Source organism: Plecotus auritus, assembly GCF_963455305.1.
Source record: "Plecotus auritus genome assembly, chromosome: 10".
NCBI classification, from domain to species: domain Eukaryota; kingdom Metazoa; phylum Chordata; class Mammalia; order Chiroptera; family Vespertilionidae; genus Plecotus; species Plecotus auritus.
In genome coordinates, this window is record NC_137785.1 from 35,618,522 (window position 1) to 35,636,961 (window position 18,440).

The 18,440-nt window shown below is 52.2% G+C and overlaps 1 protein-coding gene across 9 annotated transcripts in view; it reads left to right on the forward strand.

The window, feature by feature from the left end:
- ACTN4 (actinin alpha 4) overlaps positions 1 to 18,440 on the forward strand; it is a 76,942-nt gene that overhangs the window by 40,882 nt on the left and 17,620 nt on the right. For 3 of the 9 annotated variants that reach the window (XM_080643437.1, XM_080643439.1, XM_080643441.1), the window contains exons 2-8: positions 6,710 to 6,824; positions 7,048 to 7,167; positions 10,582 to 10,668; positions 11,481 to 11,568; positions 13,713 to 13,791; positions 14,993 to 15,074; positions 17,062 to 17,147. In XM_080643437.1, the coding sequence (XP_080499563.1) occupies positions 6,710 to 6,824; positions 7,048 to 7,167; positions 10,582 to 10,668; positions 11,481 to 11,568; positions 13,713 to 13,791; positions 14,993 to 15,074; positions 17,062 to 17,147 (657 nt within the window). Of the gene's footprint in view, positions 1 to 6,709; positions 6,825 to 7,047; positions 7,168 to 10,581; positions 10,669 to 11,480; positions 11,569 to 13,712; positions 13,792 to 14,992; positions 15,075 to 15,792; positions 15,879 to 17,061; positions 17,148 to 18,440 lie in introns of those variants that run through there. The other 6 variants (XM_080643435.1, XM_080643438.1, XM_080643440.1 and 3 more) reach the window with 3 other exon arrangements.

Genomic DNA, 18,440 nt, shown 5'->3' on the forward strand with positions numbered 1-18,440 from the left:
TGTTCAGTTCAGTTGTTCCGCTGTTCAGTCTATTTGCATATTAGGGTTTTATATATATAGACTAGAGGCCTGGTGCATGAAATTCGTGCACGGGGGGGGCAGTGTCCCTCAGCCCAGCCTGCACCCTCTCCAATCTGGGATCCCTCTCACAATTCAGGACTGCTGGATCCCAACTGCTTGCCTGCCTGCCTTCCTGATTGCCCCTAACCACTTCTGCCTGCCAGCCTGATCACCCCCTAACCACTCCCCTGACAGCCTGATTGATGCCTAACTGCTCCCCTGCCAGCCTGTTTGCCCCTAACTTCCCTCCCTTGCAGGCCTGGTCACCTCTAACTGCCCTTCCCTGCAGGCCCAATCGCCCCCAACTTCCCTCCTCTGCCGGCCTGGTCACCCCTAATTGCCCTCCCCTGCAGGCTTGATCGCCCCCAACTGCCCTTCCTTGCAGGCCTGGTCCCTCCCAACTGCCCTCCCCTGCTGGCCATCTTGTGATGGCCACCTTGTGTCCACATGCGGGCAGCCATCTTGTGTGTTGGAGTGATGGTCAATTTGCATATTACTTTTATTAGATAGGCTAGAGGCCGGGTGCACAGGTGGGGGCTAGCTGGTTTGCCCTGAAGGGTGTCCCGGATCAGGGTGGGGGTTCCCTTGGGGCGTGGGGCAGCCTGTGGTGGTTTGCAGGATGGCCACGCCCCCAGGCAACCCAAACGGAGGCCCTGGTATCTGGGATTCATTTATCTTCTATAATTGAAACTTTTTAGTCTTGAGCGGAGCCAAGCCTCCTGCTCGCTCCGTGGCCTCAGCCATTTTTGTTGGGATTTATTTATCTATCTTCTATAATTGAAACTTTGTAGCCTTGAGCGGAAGCCAAGGCAGGCCAGAGCCGCAGAGCTTGGCTTCCTCCATCACCGGGGGCAACTCAAGCCTCCTGCTCTCTCCAGCTCTGTGGCTGCCACGATTTTTGTTGGGATTTATTTATCTTCTATAATTGAAAGTTTGTAGCCTTGAGCGGAGGCCAAGGCAGGCCAGGGCTGCGGAAGCTTGGCTTCCTCTATTGCCGGGGAAACCCAAGCCTCCTGCTCACTCACTAGCCACAGCCATCTTGGTTGGGTTAATTTGCATATCCACTCCTGATTGGCTGGTGGGTGTGGCTTGTGGGTATAGCAGAGGTGTGGTCAATTTGCATATTACTCTTTTATTAGATAGGATTACTAACTCATTCTCAGATCAGAGTTGAAGAACCACCTCCTTAGGGAAACTTGTCCTGCCACTAGATCAGGAGTTGTACCCCAGCACACGGAACCCTCTCTTTAGCTCCCTTTCCAGGGGTGAGAGAAAGGAGAACAGGTGCAACATAATACATCAGGGCCTGGCCTCTGGAGCTTAGTACCTGGCTTTAAATCCAGCTCTGGAAATTTCCAGGTGTGTGACTACCTGTGGGCAAGTCACATCACCTCTTAGACCCTTGTCCTATTTGTAGAATAGGACAGTAATAGCACTGACCTCAGAAGATAGTTCTGAGGATGACAAATTGCCTAGAACAGTGCCTGGCACATAGTTAGCTCTGTAGAAGCATCTGCTACGGTTATTACTGTTATCACTTTTCCTTCTGTACTGAGTATTTGCTTGATTAATGAGATCCTGTCCCTCATCAGACTGGGAACTACATAAAGTGCAGTCTGTGTCTGCTTTGGCTCACTGTGTACTTGGTGCAGGGCCTGGCCCTGGCTTGACACTCAGCAAATGCTTGTGGAGGAATGGATGTGTATCAACCCCGCAGTGGCCTGGGGTGTGGGAGCAGGTGGGACCTGTTGTCAGTCAGACTGAGAATTTTGCATAGCTGAATTTTGCTCATGAGGCCTCCATCTGTAGAAACTGCCCCTCGGCACTATCTACCCCACACATCTTAGTCTAAATCCAGGTAGGAAGAGTGTATAAGCAGAATGTTATTTTTGTAACCAACTAGAAAAAGCTATAAATTTTTAATATCCTATTTGAATTCTAGCTCCTATTCACCAGTCATACTGCATGGAAAAGTGGCCTTCTGCGGTTCCCTGAAGATGGCCTCACAAGGTCATGCTATCCTTGCCCAGAGCTCAGGGCTCCATTAGTCTCCAGTGTCAGTAGATGCCTCTCAATTTTCAGGAGAGAAAACAGGGCCATCATGGGCATGGATTGAGGTGGGGAAGCCTGTGGGTGGAGTTCTGTTTTGTGCAGCCGTGGGCAAACTACGGCCCGCGGGCCGGATCCGGCTGTTCTATCCGGTTCTTTTGCTCTCCCCTCCGCTCCTTTACTTTGAATTTATATTAGTTCACACAAATACTCCATCCATGCTTTTGTTCTGGCCCTCCGGTCCAGTTTAAGAACCCATTGTGGCCCTCGAGTCAAAAAGTTTGCCCACCCCTGGTTTTGTGTCTGTCAGGTTTAGGAGGGAGTTCTTCCTACTCACCATCTAGGCCAGGTGAGTGGATATTCTCCCCATGCACCTGCTCAGTGTTCTGCTTGGGACTCTGCCTGCTTCTAGCTAGGGAGACAGAAGTACGTGGCAGAGTTACCACTTAATTTAAAAATATATCTTTCTTGACATGTATGTAGCACTGAGTACTTAATTTGTGCCAGGGACAGCCCTCAGTGATTTACTTGCATTATTTTGTCTGATCTTCACTTAAATGAAGAGATTGTTGTCTTTATTTCATCAACAAGGAAGCCAAGGCTCATTGCTTGCCCAAGATTACACTGTTGGCAGATTGCCTCAATGGCAGAGACAAGATTTGAACCCAGGTCTGTGGGAGTCCTAAGCCAGAGCACTTGCTTACTGCTCAGAGAAGATGAGCAAAGGACAGAGATGAGATGTGTGTTTGGAGATGGGTAGTACAGTGACATTGTGAGGAAAGATGGTGTGAACCCAACAAGGCAAGATTTGTTCAAAGCCTCCACAGGTTGGGGTGGATCTTGAGAGGATCTCCTGCAGTCTTGTTTCCATTTCAAACCATGGGGGTGGGGTAAGGGCCTTTGCAGAGAGGGAGGCAGCAGTGTGGATGTGTGTACTCAGTTCATCTGGCACTTTATTTATTACTAGGGGCCCAGTGAACGAATTCATGTAAGGAACTGTGGGCTGCAGGGCTGCAGTGGGCAGAGGGGCGGGTCTCGGCCCATCCTCTGCCCCTGCCTGGACCCTCCTGCCTCGGCCCCTGGTCTCCTGTCTGCTGGTAGCTCCCGCTGCTGCCACTCCCACATGCTGACGGTGCTGGCCCTGCTTGCACCCACTGACAGCGCAATTGGGGTCAGCACCAGCAGCGGGTGCAAGCAGCGGCTGCTGCCCTGATCGCCCCTCAGGAGCAGGGAGGGAGGTGGAAAAACCCTCAAGGGCAATTGGGGCCAGCAGCCGCCACTCACACCTGCTAACGGCGCTGAGTGGTAGGGGACAGCACTGGGCGCTGGCAGTGGGTGCAAGTGGTGGCTCCGGCGCCAGCAGCAGGTATGAGCACCAGGCGGGACCGCGACTTGTGGGAGCAAAGAATTTTCAGTAACTATCAGAGGCTCACCCCGATGACAGCAACAGGTGCCCCACCTTGATCTTGCACCCCCGCTCACCAGCTCCACAATCTTGCTGCAGTCGATGCCCGCCATGTTTCGCGCATGCCCCCTGGTGGTTAGCACACGTTATAGTGACCGGTTGTTCTGCCATTCAGCCTATTTGCATATTAGATATATTTTTTTTAATCCTCACCCGAGGACATGCTCAGAGAAAGGGGGGGGGAGAGGAAGGAGAGAGAGAGAGAGAGAGAGAGAGAGAGAGAGAGAGAGAGAGAGAGGAAGAAACTGATTGGTTGCCTTCTGCACATGCCCCAACCCACAACCCAAGTATGTGCCCTGACCGGGAATTGAACCAGCAACCTTTCGGTGTGCAGGACACCCTCCAACCAACGGAGCCATACTAACCAGGCTCATCTGGCACTTCATGCTGACCCTGTGTAAGAGGCTTTAAAGCATACCCTTCTCCCCCCACTTAATCTTACAACAACTACAAGAGGTAAATTCTGGTAAGTTTATCCTATAGAGAAGGAAAATCAGGTATAATAGGTCAAGTCACTTGATTGGAAACACAGAACAAGCTGAGGAGCTGGCATTTAAACCCAGACTTGTGCCCCTTCAGAGCATGCAAGTATAACCCAGGCAGTGGAGCTGCCATTGAGACACTTGCTCGGCCATGCTTGCAGACCAGGTGCCTAGATCTTGGCCCCAGCAGCAGCAGAACACCAATAAGGCTTGCCCTCTGGGAACTGCCATCTTACATCCTCAGCCGTGAGATGTGATTGGCCATTTTATTGCCCAACAGCATCTATCAGGCACATGCAAGATCAGAGGCTCTGGCATCTGCTGTCATTTCCTGCCCTAGCCCTGCCTTCTACTGCCCTTGGCTTTACTAGTACAGGTCAGCTGAGTTCCACGTGTACTTGCTGCCCACCACTGAGACCAGTACTTTGGGCATTATAAAAATATCTGAGATGTGAGAGGTAATTCCTACCCCATGGGAGTGTGCACATGTGCACAGAACCTCCAGTGAGATCCAGACGAGGAAGAGGCTGTCAGAGAGATGCTGAGGGCTGTGTACTGATGAGGGCTGGCAGGGCACAGAGAAAGTACTCTGTGGAGGAGGTGGGCAGGATTTCAGGAGAGGCACAGGGACATATTGAGAACATTTTTTGAGCACCTGCTATGCGCTCTACAGGCATTGTCACCTTGAATCCTCACACTTGCCATGCCCCAGTGCCATCTTCATCATCACATTACAGATGAGGAAGCAGATGCTAGGATGGGTAACTTGCGCACTTGAGAGGTGTAACCAGCATTCTAGCCCTGGTTTGTCTGAATTGAGAGTTGTATAGGGGGAGTGTGGGAAATTAGGTAGGGAAGGCAAATTCATACATTCCTTAATGAAAACCTGCTTGGTGGCCAGAGCTCAAAGTAGCTCATGGTTGTGGGAGGCAGGAGACAATGCATAATTGTTGAGAGATCAGACACAGAGGAAGGGACATCCAGGTCAGAATCGGGTCAGGGCAAGCAAGTTGGTGCAGGCACCCCCAGAGGAGCTGCCTTTCAGGCTGATTTGAGGAAAAGGCAGTTGCTGGCTAAGGTGAGGCAGGAACAAGGCAATGGGAACAGCCTCAGACAGGAAGGGGCTCTCTTATCTCCTAGGCAGAGGAATTCATGTTGTCAAGAGGCAGGCGGGGGAGTCCTGGGCCACCGGCAGTCCATCCCATCCTGTCCCATGCCCTCCCCTCCCTATACTCAGGTTTGGAAGGAAACCTCTTGTGGTCCCCATTGCAGTACAGCGTGTTAATTAGGCAGCATCTTTGTCTGGGAAGGACTGGTGGCATTATCAGAACACATGGTGTTTGGCCACAGGCTCCTTGGAAGCCCCTCACCCCCACGTGGCCTCTGCCTGTGCCTGTACCTGGGTACGGAGTGTGTGCTCTTGCACATTCCTGGCTGTCTGCCCACGTGCACAATGACCCCTGCAGAATGAGGAGGGTAGAGGTTCCTATGAGAAACAGGGTGGGGATTTTCCCAGACCCTGCTTCGGGAGGCCGCGTGGGCCTGTTTCCCAGGAGTCTGGGCATGTCCACCTTAACTGGTGTGACATGCTTCCCTGGTGCTGACATCTGATAACATGCCCCAACCAGAAGGGGGCTGAGTGGCTGGCCACCACTAGAAGGCCAAGTGCCTTGTACTTGGGTGTTCTGTGTTCAGGTTTGGGCTTCTTATCTATGGCCCTCTTTACCTGAAAACTCCCTTTCACCTTCTAGTATCCTCATGCCCAGTGGTCCTCAGAAACATCCTCCTCAGAAACAGTTGTTTGGGGGAGGAGGGAGCCTGCCTCCCACTTGCCTTGCATCCTTCTATAAGATGCGTTGATCTTAAGATTTGGAAGGGTGGGATGTGGGATGTTCCCCAGGGAATAGAGGACATGTGGCCTATAGGAAAACAAACTGGGGATGTACACAGGAGGTGCTTGCTGGTGGGCCACCCAAAGCTCCCAAGGGACACTAACATGAGAAAACCTTGAATTTATAGGAGGCTTTACTGTCACAGGTCATCTCTGTGCCAGAGATGGGGAAGTGGCTGCCCAAGCTTCTACCTGAGGGGCAGGTGGGTGGAGGCAGTACTAGCTGGTCCTTGTGATCTGGTCAGTCCACTGGATGAATGAGGGCTGGCTGTGTCTGTCCAGGAGAACATAGCTCTACAGCGGCGGTTGCCACCTGGTAGTCTGCGGACCGACCACTGGTGGTCCATGAGGTCCTAAAGGTTGGCGACCGCTGCTCCATAGGAGCAGGGCCCCTGCCTCTTGTTTTCACACGTGGGCCTGGTGCTTAGGTAGGTTTGTGTGATTGAACAAGCAAACCACAGGTTGTGGCACCTCTGTCTGCTACGTGTGCTAGGCTTAGGATGTCTCGGAGAGGGCACTTGTTCCAAGGGTGGCAGACTTGGGTTCCAATCTATGCTTTGCCACTTTTCACCTAGGTGTTTGTGCCGTGGGTCTGTTAATTACTCTGAGCCTCAGTTTCCTCAGATCAACCTGCTAGGTCGTTGTAAATATTAGAAATAGTATACATACAGGGTGGAGCCCAGGGCTGTGGCCCAGCCCTTTTGCTAGAAGCCCCAACAGCCACGTTGACCCTCCTGGCCACTCTCTGCTCTGCTTCCCTAGACCTTCACAGCCTGGTGCAATTCCCACCTGCGGAAAGCTGGCACGCAGATCGAGAACATCGATGAGGACTTTCGAGATGGGCTTAAGCTCATGCTCCTCCTGGAGGTCATCTCAGGTAAGACTCCTCTCTCATAAAGCACACCCCACCTGGAACCAGGTACCTGTCACATGGCCCACCCCATCTGTCCCATTGCTGCTAGGAAGAGTGAGGCCTATATGGCTCCAGTAGCAGTGTGTCTGAGCATAGGCCTTTTGGGATGGGCCCAGAGTGCTATGGCAGCCCGTTCTGGGAAGCAATGGGGACCCTAGAGCTTTTCTTTTTTTCTCTTCTTTCTTAGGGGAGCGGTTACCTAAGCCAGAGCGGGGCAAGATGAGAGTGCACAAAATCAACAATGTGAACAAAGCATTGGACTTCATTGCTAGCAAAGGCGTCAAGCTGGTCTCCATCGGGGCAGAAGGTGAGCTTGGATTGGGCAGCTCAGTTTCTGACCTGCAAGCTCTGAGGCCTGACCTCTGCCTCAGAAGTTGTACTGGTGGTAGAGCACTGGGAGAGCTTAAAGCCCTGATATATCCTCAGCAGTGACCAATGATTGCCTCAATGTGACATTGGCCCAAAAGTTTCCCTTCCCCTCCCACAGAATACTCCAGTCCAAGACTGAGGAATCTAGTGCCCCTGATCACGCAGGGCAGGCTTCCTCTGCAGGGAAGGAATGGCTTTGACCCCTGGAGACACTGACAGACAAGTGACATAGCATCTTTCTGTGCCAGGAGCACATTTGCCCTTAGGCCCTGCCTGGTATCTGTGGGCAGGAGGGGATGCAGAAGGTAGAAGGGCACTCGAGGCCCAGTGTCAGTGCTCTGGGGCAGGGAGTGCAAGCCCAAAGGTCAATGACCAGACTTTGCTAGCTACATGGCCTGGGAGAGTTTGTCCTCTGACTGATTACCCAGGATCCTTCTGTACCTCATGGGGATTCTCAGGACTGTAACCTTCTACTCCAACCCCTCCTACTAGAACAAGAACATGCTGTCCCTCTAGCAGCAGGTTCTTGTCTTGTGGTCACAGGCACTTTTGGAGACTAGGTGAAGCCTGATGGAGTTCAGCTGCTCCCCATCAGCCTAGACTCACAGTTCTGCTCATTAGTCAGAGCAGTTTTCCTATGCCCAACATCCATGTGGTCCCAGCTTTTAGAAAAACAAAGAAAACTAATTGCCATTAATGACAGTACTCTGAGAGTTTGGCCAAGACTCTAGGCTAGAGTGCCTATAGAGTTCCAAGGCTTCCCCTGCCCCTGCTGCCCTGGGACCTCTCCAGAGAGGGGTGCCAAGCCTTATATGCCACAGTTGGAGTAGTTGGTGTTTGTTTAAAAAAAATCAAAGCCCAAAGATTTAATTAGGCCCTGAGATTTTCTGTCCTTGCATGGATCTTTCCTCCTGGCTGCACTCCAGTCTTCTGCTTCTCACAGCTGCATTTATTTTGCTCAAATTCTAAACTGTAAATACAGAAGGGGTTAGAGGAGAGGCCCGTGGCAGTCATCAATTTTCATTTGGAGAAAAACTCAGGCTAAAAACATTCTCTTTTCAAATTAGTTCACTCCCAATCCTGTGACCACCAGGCCTTAGACAAAGCTGTAGAGCAGCCTATTAGAGACATTCCGGGGGCTTTGGAATACCTAAGAATCCCAGCCCTCACACTGCCCTTATCTCTCTATCCCTCTAAGGATCTACACAGTTTTAGGAACATTGCTTCCTTTTGGGGGTTATAAGAGGGGATGAGTTGGAGGCACAGCTGCAGTTCCGAGAAGCAGCTGGTGGAAGTGTAATGAGAAAAGCCATCTTCTTCCCTTCACAGGAACTCCCTAAGCCCTCCATGACCAGCTTCCCCATGTAACCAGCTGTAAGTGGGAGCTGTGACCTCCTCTCCAGATTGCCCATCCCCCACCTCTGGGTATCTGGCACTTGGGAGGAACACAGCATAGATTTCCTGAATGAATGGCTGCCTTTGCTCCACACTGGGAAGCCTCTGCCTGGTTTCAGAGTCCGGGCTTCTTAGTCCTGGGAAAGGGCCTGCAGACACTGTGTTTTTCCTCTGCCTCCAGGCTGCAGGCTACACATATTTTCTTATCCTGAAACTAAAGCCAAAAGCTATCCTCAGCCATCAGCCCATGGCTTCACTTGGGGAGTTTTGCCACCATTGCCAATAGAGTCCCCACCCTTTTCTCTTGAGTGTGTCCTTGGGGAAGGTTGGGCCCCATCCTGTGGATGACCACTATACCCCCTTTTTAAATCAAGCCCATCCTGGAGTTTTCTGCTCTTGAGGATCCGTGAGCAAGGTCTCTTGAAGTGTCCTTCTACTCTTCCCACCCTTTCTCCCTGCATCTTGTGTGCCAGGGTGTGTGGGGGCAGAGGACATTTAAAAGACTGCCAAAGGCACGTCTGGCTGATGGCTCCTACTGGATGAGGCCACTTGTACTTCTGTCACCCAGCAGTGGACACGTGGTACCCTGAGTGCTGCAGAGATGACTTTCTCTAAGTTGCTGAAGCTAAAGAATGTGTGGTCCTGACTCTTCTCTCTCACTCCCAGACGTTTTAGAGAGAGGTTGGTTTGTGGGTCCTGTGTCCCTACTTTCCTCTTCCTTCAACAACAACATATCTTTCTCAAGGGCCAGGGCCAGGTGCTGGGGATGCAGTGGTCACAAAGGCAGACAGTGAACAAGTAAACCTACCAAGAAATATATGGTTCCAGTTGGCAATCAGTATCAGTATGAGGGGAAGAGCAGGGTGGTGGGGAGAGGGGCCCTAGGATGGGTGCAGGAAGCACTTTTAGACTGGTGGTCAGGGAAGCCATTTTGAAGAGGTGACAGTAAGCAGAGGCTGACAGGATAGGAAGGACCTGCCATCTGAGAAAGGTGGTTGAGGGATGCATTTTGTTGGTGGGCAGAAGGTGTGAGGTCCTTAAAGCAAAAAAGAGCCTGGCTTGCCAAAAGGATACAGCTAAAGAGTGCTGGGGAAGGGGAAGGGCAAGGTCACCCGGGCAGGCCTTGGAAGCTGGGCCCCAGAACACAGACTTCGTTTGAGGTGTAGTGGGGCTTTAAGTAGGTGAGTGACACAAATCTGATGCAATTTTTAAAGGGACCACCCTAGCCATTCTCTCTCATTATTAATGTTTCTATCTCTCCACGTGTGGAGGTGCATTGCAGGGGCTGGTGTAGGTCGCAGTGCATCGAGCTCTGGAGGAGACAACAGTGACTTAGGCAAAAGTGGCAGCATTGGGCTTGGAAGGAAGTGGACAGGTTCTCAACAAACAGTAGTGCAACATGTACCCACTAGTGGGGAGACATGCCCATAAAGCCATGATGGAGGTGTCAACAGAGGGCTGGGAGCAAGCTTTGGGGAGGAGCAGTCTTTAAGCTGGGTCAAGAGAGCCCTAGCTGGTTTTGCTCAGTGGATAGAGCATCAGCCTGCTGACTGAAGGGTATTGGGTTCGATTCCAGTCCAGGGCACATGCCTGGGTTGCAGGCTTGATCCCCAGTGGGGGGGCATGTAGGAGGCAATCAATGATTCTCTCTCATCATTAATGTTTCTATCTCTCCCTCTCCCTTCCTCTCTGAAATCAATAAAAATATATTAAAAAGAAAAAAGAGAGAGTGAATGAGCTGGCATGATGGCAAGAGGCTTGCGTGGCCAAGGACACATATGTTTAGAGGCTTTTGGACTGTGCTTCCCAGAGTGTTCAGGGGACATCTCCAGTGAGGGTGGTGGAGGGTAGGCCTGGGTAGCTAATTTTAAATGGGTTGGGAAGGCTGCCCTGGGGATAGGGGGCTCTCAGTCTGGTTTAACAACCTTCTCGCCCTTTGCCCCCTCCCTGCACACAGAGATCGTGGATGGCAACGCAAAGATGACACTGGGGATGATTTGGACCATCATCCTCAGGTTCGCCATCCAGGACATCTCGGTGGAAGGTAAGAGCCAAGAGTCCTACTGACAGCCAAGAACTACTTTCTCCCCACCCAGGTTCCACCTGAGTTGGGGAGAGTTAGGTTAGGATTTCGGGCATTTTGTCTTCATGCTTCAAGGCTCATCCCTGTTTCCCAGTGTCACTTATAGGGCTTGGCCATGTGCAGGAGTGGTTAGTGGAGATTCTGGCCCAGGCTGTAGGTGAAGGGATCACCCTGGAAGCCACCCAACTCTGGTATCCACCCAGAGTACTTTGCTTTCACAGCCTCTGTCTCGGTGGACCCTCACATCACCCTCATGAAGATAGCATGATCAGCTCCATTTTACAGCCGAGGAATCTGAGTCATATAGACATTAGTGAGAGTCAGGCCTGGCCTGGTTCCCCTGAGCGTCAGTGCCTACCTGTTTCCACTCTCCGACCTTTGCCTCTGTGGATCTGGAATCAGTCCAGGCCACCACCGACTCTTCACTTTGTTCAAGGAGAGGCCGAGGCCAGCATCAAAGGCTTCTTTGATGGTGTGTCCTGGCAGTAAAAGGCACAGGCCTTGTGGTCTGAAACATGGCACAGGTTCAGACCTTGACATTATTCTGTCACTGCCATTTCCTGGGGTGACCCTGGGTGAGTTACTTCTTGGGGCCATGTGTGCTGGTCGGTAGTTAGGATCAGCAGAGGCCTGCCCATGTCTGGAATGGGAGGGGCTATTGCTACCATCACTGCTGCTGCTGCTCTGTCTGGTGGCCTGTCCCTTGGGTTCTGCTTGAACAAGAAGAATGGTTTTGTCTGAGCCAGTGCTCAGTGTCTCTGTGTGTTTTGCAGAAACCTCTGCCAAGGAAGGGCTCCTTCTCTGGTGCCAGAGAAAGACAGCTCCATACAAGAACGTCAATGTGCAGAACTTCCACATCAGGTGAGTGCCGGCAGCCCCGAAGCTCAACTCATTCCCTTGCTTCTTCCTGGGACCTGAGGCACTATCCTCCCACCTGCCTTCTTTCCTGTGCTTTCCTCATGATCTGTCAGTTGCCAGCCCTCCAGGAGTCCCTCCTCCTGACACTGACTCCTGTGAGCTCCTTGTAAGGTCCCTGTGTCCTCTCTGAGGAGGAGGAGGAGGAAGAGAAGGAGGAGTGGTGGTGATGGTGATGATGACGGCAGTGGCAGTTGCCTCACTGTTCTGGGCTGAAGGCTTTAAACGCCAGTTCTATGGCCAGTCTTAGGACTTTTCTTCCTCCCCAAGCAAAGTGATTCTCTGAAGCAACAACAAAGCTCTTTTTTGGTTTTGACCTCTCAAGGGGAACCCATCCCTCGAGATGCTTGTGAATTGAGTGTTGGGGAAAACGTACTTTGTCCACTCTAGTGAACAAAACCCAGTCAGCCCTGTGATGAGCCTGCTCTCCCTTGGGTGAGAAGAAAAGGAGATGTGTCCACTGTTGCCAGAACACAGGCAAGCATGATCAGCGCCACTCAAGACCCAGTGTGACCAGAGGCGGGGTGGTCCTGAGGTCAGGTCCAGCTTGGCCCTGTGATTTCACCCTCTGAGCCTCTGGTGTCCTCCCAGGGTGGATGGACGAAGGAAGGAAGGGAGCATACATAGGAATGAAGAATGGGGCCTCATGGGATCCACAGAGGTTCTGTGCCCCCAGGCTCTCCAGGGCCCCAGCACTAGAGGTTGGGGACCTTTCCATTTTACTCCACTACTAATAGCACACAGTCCCGCCCTCAAGATCCTCTGTGTGTCTCCCTTTTCCTGCCACCAACTCACTGGTCCTCTCTGTACTTCTTGTTCATTTATTTATTCAACTAGAGGCCTGGTGCACGAATTCATGCATCAGTGGGGTCCCTCAGCCTGGCCAGTGGGATCAGGCTGAAACCAGCTCTCCGACATCCCCCAAGGGGTCCCAGATTGCAAGAGGGCGCAGGCCAGGCCGAGGGACCCCACTAGTGCACAATCAGGGCCAGGGAGGGACACAGAAGGTTGGCCAGCTGGAGAGGGACTGCAGGAGGGCTCTTGGGCATGTCCAGCCCATCTCACTCAGTCAGACTCCAGCAGCAAGCTAACCTACCAGTTGGAGCATCTGCCCCCTGGTGGTCAGTGCACATCATAGCTAGCGGTTGAGCGGCCTTAGCATATCATTAGCATATTGCTCTTTGATTGAACGGATGACCAGATGACTGGACACTTAGCATATTAGGCTTTTATCATATAGGACTGGTAAATATCTGTGCCTAGTATGTGCCAAGAGTGGGGATACAGCAGGACCAAAATGAGTCCCCACCCTTGGAAAGTTACACTGCAGCAGAGGGGACCACTAGTTGACAAAGGTGCAAATAAACCAACACGATTTCAGGTAGTGAGAAGTGCTATATAAACTAGGACCACAAAATAGAGTGAGGTGATAGAAAGTAATCGGGAGAGTACCTTGGTCAGGAGTGGCCTTCCTGAGGAAGTGTCATTAAGCTTGACCCCAGAAGGAACCAGCCCTTAGAGGATCCCAGGAAGAAAAATGTGACCAATCTAGCATGTGACCAGTTGTCATTTTGCCTCGCAGAGACCCTCATGCCAGCCACATCCTGGCATTTAGCCAGCCTATGGGCCATGTCAGCCAAGGTGCGGAGGTCACACAGCACAGGCACCGGCCTTCTGCGGTAGGCCATCTCCCCTCAGTGGGCCTGTCCAGTTCATTGGAGCTTTGCATGTACACATATCAGGCCCTGGTCTAAGTGTTACCGTATTTACTTATTTAATCCTCATGACAGCCCTCATGAAGTAGGCACTGTTATTATCCCCATTTTACAGACATGGAAACGGGTAGCAATTGTAGGACTTGCCCATAGTCACGCTAATAGTAAGTGGAGGCGCTAGGATTTGACCCCATAACTCTCAGCTCCAGCAGTCAAGGTCACAGCCACTCTGCCATACCATCTCCCAGTGCCTGGCACACACATTAAACCACCTCAACAAATGGGAATTGATTGTTGCTATGGGTACCCGGGGCCTTTCTGCACTCCCATTACAGTGCGTGGGCATCCTCATAACCTTGGCCTTTCCATCCCCAGCTGGAAAGACGGTCTTGCCTTTAATGCCCTGATCCACCGGCACAGGCCTGAGCTCATCGAGTATGACAAGTTGAGAAAGGTATGCATCTTGTGTTCCCCTCAACAGTCCACAGATACCCTGTGTCTGACCCTAACTCTGATCATGTCCCCCAAGTCCATCTATTGCTGGTGTTCAAAGCTGGATTCTGTGATCAGATGGGCAGGCTGGAGAGCCTTGTGCCAACTGTCACCACACCCCCTGGCGCAGTTCTCACCTCCCTTGCTCTCCTCAAAGACTGTCCCCTTCTCCTTCCATGGGCATTGTAACCGCCAGAGTTATTTTAGGGCCTGGCCAACCATTTCTTGTAGCTCCCCTTCCTTAACTTCTGGATTCTGGAAGCATTCCCTCTGTCCATGGGGACGAGGGGTAAGGATTCCAAACCACACTGCTGGCAGACATTTCTTGGCAGGGTCCTGTTCTAATTTGTCTATACAAAGCTTGTGACCCTGTAAGCCCCAGGCCCTGCCCTAGGAGTTCCCCAACCTTGTGGGGAAGGCAGGACAATGTATCCAGAGCAAGCCAGCCACATGAGGCCATGCACAGGTGCTCAGGCTGAATGGGGTGGGGAGGAGATAGGGCCCGACAGTACCTCAGGGGAAGGATGGCACACTTGGGCTGTCATGATCGGGAAGGGCCCGTGGAGGAGGGGCCAGCCTAGAGCCAGAGAGCAGGCATTCCAGATGGAGGAGGCACGGGCCTCATTGAGCCCATTCAAGTCACAGTGAGTTATGGAATTGGGCTCTAGCTGGAAAGCAGTAAAGACACGTGAAGAAGGGTCTGAGTTAAATGGGCTTTAATCCCATAGCAGTGGGAGACGGCATGAAGGGATGGATGGTTCAGAGAGGTTGGAACGTAGAGACACTCAATTTGCTTCCCCCAGACCCCAACCCAGAGATGTCTCAAGTCTGGCCAACTATCGGGTTCAGGACAGGGGGCCTAATCTGGGGTCTGGATAGTTGAAAACTAAGAAAAGAGCACTTTTTTTTTTTTTTTTCTGGAGAAAAGGTCCCCTTTGTCCAGCAGGATTTCCAGAGGCGTCCCTTTGGGTCGAAATTGACTATCCAGGTGGCCTCCTCTCCCTGCCAGTAGCACATGTGGCTGAGAACTGCCTAAAAAGTACCTTTTCCAGTCCTAACCCCTCCCCAGATCCCTTCCTTTTAGGCCAGCCCTGGGTCCCTTTTGTTTCTGGATCCTGCCCCTGACTGAGTTCTTCCTCCTTTCCTCATTTCCCTCTCCCCAGGACGACCCAGTCACCAACCTGAACAATGCCTTTGAAGTGGCAGAGAAATACCTAGACATCCCCAAAATGTTGGATGCAGAGGGTACGTACATCCCTTTTGTTCAGTCAACACATTGTTTCATGTGTGTCTTATGGTAACTTCAGACAACTGGCAGAGCCAGTGAGAATGGCGGAGAATCTGGGACATTGTGTCTCCAGGGGAACCAGAGCAGGAGCAGCCTGCGCAGGCCAGACTTGCTCAGGGATAGAGAAGGGTGAGGAGTGCGGAAGAGGGAGCTTGAGGAGGATTGACTCTGGGGGCTGCCATAGTCCCACACCTGGGGGAAGGCAAGGAGCAAGGTGGCCAGGGAGGGCTCGCTCCTCTGAATAAGCAAGGCTTCTACCTACCCTGCCTGCTGTGGGTTCGGAGTCCAGAGCCCACCCGTTTGGAGTGTTTTGTGTTTTCCTTTTCTGGCTTTTCTCCATTTCCCATCCATGCACCATTCAGCCAAAATCCATGCCTCTGGCCTCTGGTGGCCCTTGGGGTTGACTGTCCAGAAGCCCCTTGAGACCATTCTCAGAGAGAGGAAGTGGCCTCATTTTAATCCAGTTCCCACAGCTGTGGCCTTTCTAGAGCCCATGGGGAGGGAGGGGCTGAGGGTGTAGCTGAGCCTACCAGAGTCACCAGGGGTCACTGAGTCAGCTCTAAGGGTCCTTCTCCTGGGATATCTGTGGTCTTGGGAGCCTTTGGGTCCCAGTGAGTGACCACCCCTTCCCCCCACCGCTACTTGGGCAGCTTAACCCTTGTCATTCACTTGCAGACATCGTGAACACGGCTCGGCCCGACGAGAAGGCCATAATGACCTATGTGTCCAGCTTCTACCATGCCTTTTCGGGAGCGCAGAAGGTACCGGGCAGGGCCAGGCAGGCCCACCTCGCTGCCACTGCCCAATGCCACTGCTGCCTCTCGCCTCCCATGCTCACCTCATTTCTCTTGCAGACGGCAGTGGCCTCTCCGACTGGAAGCCATACCCCAGCTCCTTGGCATTGCTGCCACCCTTTGCTCACACTGTCTATTGAGTGCCCAATCTGTGCCAGGCTCTGTACTAGGAGAATACAGTGGTGACAGTCAAGCAGGGTCTCTCCTTTCATGGAACTTCCATTCTAGTGGGTGAGGCAGACAACAGGCATATTCACAGATCAAGTAATTTCATGTGATAAGCACAATAGAGAACATGGGACAGAATGGGGCGACAGAGAAGCCCGAGGGCTGCTTTAGCTGGGGCCATCATGGGAAACCTCCGGGAGGTGGCGTGAACAGCACTTGGAGTGATGACCAGGAGCTGTCATGTGAAGATCTGTAGGAAAAGCATTCCAGGCAGAGGGTAGAGCAGGTGCAAAGGCTGTGAGGCAGAAATAAGCGTGGCTTATTGAAGGAATGGCTGGAGAAGAGTAAGTGAGGTGAAGGTGCAGAGCCAGGCTGTGTAAGACTATTGTAGTCTGAGATCATGAATTTAGGTTTTAGTCCTAGCCGGTTTGGCTCAGTGGATAGAGCATTGGCCTGCGGACTGCTGAAGGGTCCCAGGTTTGATTCCAGCCAAGGGCCCATGCCTTGGTTGTGGGCTCGATCCCCAGTAGAGGGCGTACAAGGAGGCAGCTGATCAATGATTCTCATCATTGATGTTTCTATCTCCTTCTCCCTTCTTCTCTGAAACCAATAAAAATATATTTAAAAATAAAATCATTATTAAAAAAGTAACTTAGGTTTAATTCTAGGTCCCCAGGAAACTATTAAGTGGTTTATGCTGAGGTGGCAGAAATGATCTTACATTTTCAGAAAGGTCAGTTAGGGTTTAACCCCTCCAGCCCCAATGGCTAGTGTCACAAATCCAGGCCTGGTTAGAAGAGGAATCCACCCCCTTCCCTCGCCAAAACCTTAGCAAAATGGCCCGCATAGCCAGAGCCAGGGTTTGGCTTCCAGTCCAGAGCAAGCGCTATTCCTCCTGCATGAGCCTAGGGCCCAGTCCCAGCTGCCCTCCCTGCATCTTTCACTCTCTCTTGCTTCTCTCTCTCTTTCTCTCTCTGCGCAGATATTGTAGGCACTCTGAGGCCAGATGAGAAAGCCATCATGACTTACGTGTCCTGCTTCTACCACGCTTTCTCGGGGGCTCAAAAGGTGAGCTGGGGTGGGAGCACACCTGGCTGCTGTGTCTAGAGGCTTGCCCTTGCCAGCCTCCTGTCCTCACCATCCATGTGTGGTTGGCCAGGCTGAGGACTGACCCGGTCAAGCAGGTTTATTGTGACCCTGGGCTTCAGTGTCATCACTTAGCTGGCGCTGGTCCAGTGCTGACACGACACAGATATTCTCTCTATGAATACAGCCTGCCCCGGGAGATTGGTGGTAGCATCCCAGTTTCTCAGAAATGGCAGTTGAGTCCCTGCATCACATTAAATTTAGCAGAGCTGCAATTTGGACCCGTGCTCCTGACTATTTGGTTGCCCTTGCTCCTCTCTGTTCATGATCCACACTAGGCCACCTGCCTGGTGCACTGGCTGTGCCCTTTCACCGGAGAGAACTGGCTTCTCTGCCCCTCTCTGTGGCCCCTTCCCCTCCCAAATGGCCCAGGAAAGGCTCAGCCTGAGCAGGTTAGACTGTTCTCTGAGCCTACTCCTGTTGACCCAGCTCTCTGGGCCCGTCTCAAGCAGCCGTGCTGACACAGGCAGAGCAGTCACAAGTGTGTTCCCAGTGGCAGTTCTCCCTGAGCCTGGCTGATCTCATGCTGCCCCTGAGGAGAGAGTCCCACATGGAGGCCTGGGCACCTCTGTCCCCTTTGCTTGCCTCTGGGTCTCTGGTTGTGGGCAGCTACTCCCAGTGACCCGAGTTTGTGTCACCAATTGGCAAGTGGGCAGGGAGGAGAAAAAGAAACTAGCTTTCGTTTATTGAGCACTTACTAGATGCAAGACACAGACTCTTAGTCCCTACACCCCCCTTATGTGGCAGGGGGTGCTGTTATCCTCAATTAAAAGAGGAGGAAATTTAAATTCAGCGTGGGTAGGGCATCATAGGACATGAACTGTGTCTGCTGCCTGCTGTGGACTACCTTCTTCAAAGCCCAGGTCAAGCAGGTGCTCCCTGTGCTAGTTTGCCCTGCCTAGGCTCAGCGACCTCTTAGCAGTGTGACCTTGAATAGGTCATTTCACCTCACTCAGTTCTCCCATCTGTAAAATGGGATTGTACTAGTACCTGCTTCAGGGTTGTTCTGAGGATGAAATGACTGTTCCTGGCACATGGTCAGGTAGTCGGAGCAGCCTTGTCCCTGCCCGCTGTGGTCCTTCCCAGCCCTGTGCCAGAGAGCCATGTTCATAGCCTCCTGCCACTTACCCGGCATGAGGTGGGAGCTTGTGTTTGGAGTGTTCTGTGGTGACATAGGCGGGAGAGTGTAAGGGACCCCCACCTTAGTGGGAAGGC